This window comes from Callionymus lyra, chromosome 1, assembly GCF_982586985.1.
Source record: "Callionymus lyra chromosome 1, fCalLyr1.hap1.1, whole genome shotgun sequence".
NCBI lineage: Eukaryota > Metazoa > Chordata > Actinopteri > Syngnathiformes > Callionymidae > Callionymus > Callionymus lyra.
The window spans coordinates 50,370,478-50,373,987 of record NC_141818.1 but is presented as its reverse complement, the minus strand read 5'-3'; the positions used below and the strand labels follow the sequence as shown (position 1 = coordinate 50,373,987).

The window sequence follows — 3,510 nt, the reverse complement described above, 5'->3', positions numbered from 1 at the left end:
TTTCATCGACATTTTTTAAAATCTCAAATATCTTTCTCAATAATATTCAGATCAGATCAGATCAGAAATCCTTTATTTGTCCCGCAAGGGGAAATTCAGTTTAAACAACAGCAAGCAAACAAAAAAAATAAAAAAACACCCAGAAATATAATAATAAAATGAAAAGAAAGATCTAAATAGAATAGAATAAAAATCTGCCCTATATTATATATACACTATCATATTTACAAAAATAACAAGAAGAAAATAACAAGAAGAAAAGGTGCTGTTAAATATTTATCTTGCTGTGTTCTTATTGTGGAGTCTGATGGCAGCAGGGAGGAAGGACCTGCGGTACCTCTCCCTCACACACCTGGGATGGAGCATCCTATCACTGATGGAGCTCCTCAATGCCCTCAGTGTGTGCTGGAGAGGGTGAGATAAGTTCTTCCTCATGGAGGCCAGCTTTCTCTGTATCCTCCTCCCAGACACTTCCTCCACAGGATCCAGGGGGCGCCCTAGGACGTAACCGGCCTTCTTAATAATGCTGTCCAGTTTAGCCCTATCCTTATTCACGTGTGTCATGTGATCATTATGTTTACTATGTACAGTGTGTGTGTCATGTGAGCATAATGTTTATCATATGAACATTTTGTGTCATTCTTGTATATTTTTACTTATGGTGAAGAAATAAAAGACCAAAAATCTTGATAGTTTGTGAGGAAATTAGGATTTTTATTCATGATGAACAATGACGTGTTGATTCATTCAGTTATTCTTTTTTTTTTTGAAAGTCTGGTTTTCATTGGGGTTGATAGCCTAAGCCTCTTTGTTTTTTTTCACGCCATAACTTGATTTGTTATGTGTTTCACCTGTTTAACTTCCTGATGTTTGTAACTCCGCCACCACCAGTCGGTGTTGTCTTTCTTATCCATTATATGCAAAGATCTCTCGTGATCTCTTTTGTTAGCTCTTGTGACTTGACTGTTTTTTCTCTTTGGAGTTTTCTTCCTGTTCCTTGTTTTTTTTCTGTCTGCCTGTGTATGGACCTGCTCTGTACCAGTATGGTATCCACCGTGCCCACATAGCTCAGGGAATTTGCATTACAGCGCTGGAACAGTCTCTCTCCAGCCCGGGACCTGGAGTTCAGCTAATCTCAGCACCTGCAAGCCTCGGCTTGTCAGAGTAACCATAGTCTGACCTTGATTCAGTGACCCCTGAAGAACGATGTCCCGTTGACTTTTCTATTCAACTTGCATCTCCAGCGCCTTCAGGTCCTACCTTACCTCATGTGGAATCTAAAGTGCTACCCATTGAGAGGTATGACGGTTCTTCTGATACATGTCTCCCTGTTTTGATTCTATTTTAATGTTATCTTTGCAAGTTTTAACTCATGTCTTTGGCCGGTCAACCACAGGCCATGAGGTAGCCCTAGCCCTCGGTAACATAAGGCAAGGCAGGAGTGGTGTTTTTGACCACGCCATCCATTTTCAGACTTTAGCAGCTGAGAGGTGAATTATATGTTTTACCTCAGCCCTATTGGAGATTTTAATGACTGTGCCACCACTGTGAAGTTTATGAAACTGTTATGTTGTCCATTGTATGCAAACCTCTCTTGCGGACCCTTTGGTTTGTTCTTGTGTAAGACCTTGCCTGTGTTGTCTGCTTTATCTTGCCTGCTTTCTGTGTATGACCCTATGCCTGCATTTGGAAGTACCTGCTCGCTGGTCTCTGTAACTCTGCCTCGCTCTGCACCTGGCTTTAACTTCACCAACCTGACAGTATTTGTGTTAAAGTGGCACAAGTATATAACCACCGTTTTAGCGGATCTGTCGACTGACCCATGAGTCACGAAGATGAACTTCAAACTCTCATGTAGCATGAAACTAGTGTCAGGCCATGAATGAGTTACACACACCTGTATATGTGGGAGGAGACAATAATGAGATGTGACTTCAGCTCAGGTTCAGGTAACTTTATTGATCATGGAGTCGATCAATACATGGAGTCGGTGATGCGCCTCATGCTCATGTACTTCATGCCGTTCATGTTCATGTTGTTCATGTTGTTGTGGTTGTGGAAGTTGCGGTACTCTCCGGGCCTCACGTACATCATCTTTCCTCGGAAGTCAGCGTGCTCGTACAGCAGCCAGTGACCCTCAGAGACGTTGCAGGACATGCAGCCGGACATGCGGAACCTCTCCATCACGTTCTCGCAGTCGTCCTGCAGCTCATGCATCTGACCCACGAAGTTCTCGCGCTCGTAGATCCTCATCCTGAAGGAGCCGCGGTGCTGCTGGGTGGAGGAAGAGTTCATCTGGACGGGAGAGAGAGAGTGACGTCACAACTCTGACAGAACCTTCTGACATGGATCAAGGTGTTCTTACGCAAGAGATCATGCGGCAGGACTTGACGCCGTTGCTCATGCCCATCATGTTGCTGTGGTCCGGGTACTCGCCCCTCTTCATGAAGAACTGGTTGCCGTTGTAGTTGTTGCGATCGTAAACCATGAAGCAGCCGCGCTCAACCCTGCTGGACTGACACCTGTTCAGGTAGGAGGACATGTCGGGACAGTCGCTCATGCACTCGTAGGAACGGCCCTGGAAGTTCCTGTCCTCGTAGAAGACGATCTGAAAGAAGAGGATCACGATAACTATATTGTAAGTCATGATAAATCTAATGTCCTCGACACATGGGGGCGACAGATATGCTGTTGATAATATTGTTAGGAATTGCTCAAGGGCAAACATCTGCGTTAGCTAACTGATAAACAGATTCTCTCTAGAAGAGATCAACTCCAGTAACTTTCACCACTGACCACATTGCATGGCCATTTTGGGAGCTAGAATCTTAGAGTTGGTGTCCAATATGACAAGCGGGAATGACCAGAGATGTTTACTTAAATATTCATGCTATAAAATATGAAGAAGAGGATCCAGGTTGACTTGTTTGATAGTCATGATAAATCTAATGTCTTCAATACAGAATACGCCAGGGAGCAGATTAACAGGATGTGGTTGAGAATAAAAGTTATAATGAATATCTAAATATAAATATTGAAATAATCTTGTGTCGACTTGCATAAAGAACTCAAACTTCTTTAACTAAAAAGTCTGTGTTAAATAGCTTTACTTTCAATTAAAAAATAATAATTTAGCAAGAGAAACATGACAATCTAAACGTCATTTGACTTTTCCACAGTATTATAAAATGATTATACATTTTAAGAGTAGAAGTTAAAATATCTCACCTTTCCGTTCATGTTCATTCCACTGGAGGTCATTTTGCTGGTTGATGGTTCAACGCTGCTGCTGGTTCTGCTCTTAGACCAAAAGGTACCGTACCTGCTTTAACCCTTTCCTTTTATACTTGAGCCAGACTCCAGGCCTTTGTGCAAAACCCTGAGCCAGCAGCAGCTCCATGGAAACACAAAGAATAGGCAGAGACAAGAGTTCCAGAAGTTGGGTTCTCAAACATTCCTCAACTTCATGCTTATGTTATTAAATAATATGTATTGACTTCAAGAATACAA

At 42.4% G+C, this 3,510-nt stretch overlaps 1 protein-coding gene across 1 annotated transcript; it reads right to left on the bottom strand.

Annotated features, from left to right (window-relative positions):
* Nucleotides 1–1,974: 1,974 nt before the first annotated feature.
* LOC148090064 (gamma-crystallin M2-like) lies at nt 1,975–3,294 on the bottom strand. Its single transcript, XM_087811613.1, has 3 exons — nt 3,229–3,294; nt 2,366–2,608; nt 1,975–2,271 (listed from the first exon to the last, which is right to left on the bottom strand). The coding sequence occupies exons 1-3, from the start codon at nt 3,259–3,261 to the stop codon at nt 1,975–1,977; spliced, it is 573 nt and encodes a 190-aa protein (XP_087667739.1). The 5' UTR covers nt 3,262–3,294.
* Between the last annotated feature and the right edge of the window lie 216 nt (nt 3,295–3,510).

Excerpts from the sequence above, each read along its gene's own strand:
- LOC148090064 (XM_087811613.1), bottom strand. The coding sequence starts at position 3,261 with ATGACCTCCAGTGGAATGAACATGAACGGAAAG. Across the intron at positions 2,609-3,228 it reads GAATGAACATGAACGGAAAG|ATCGTCTTCTACGAGGACAG; the intron begins GTGAGATATTTT and ends CTCTTCTTTCAG. Across the intron at positions 2,272-2,365 it reads CCTGCCGCATGATCTCTTGC|CACCGCGGCTCCTTCAGGAT; the intron begins GTAAGAACACCT and ends TCCACCCAGCAG.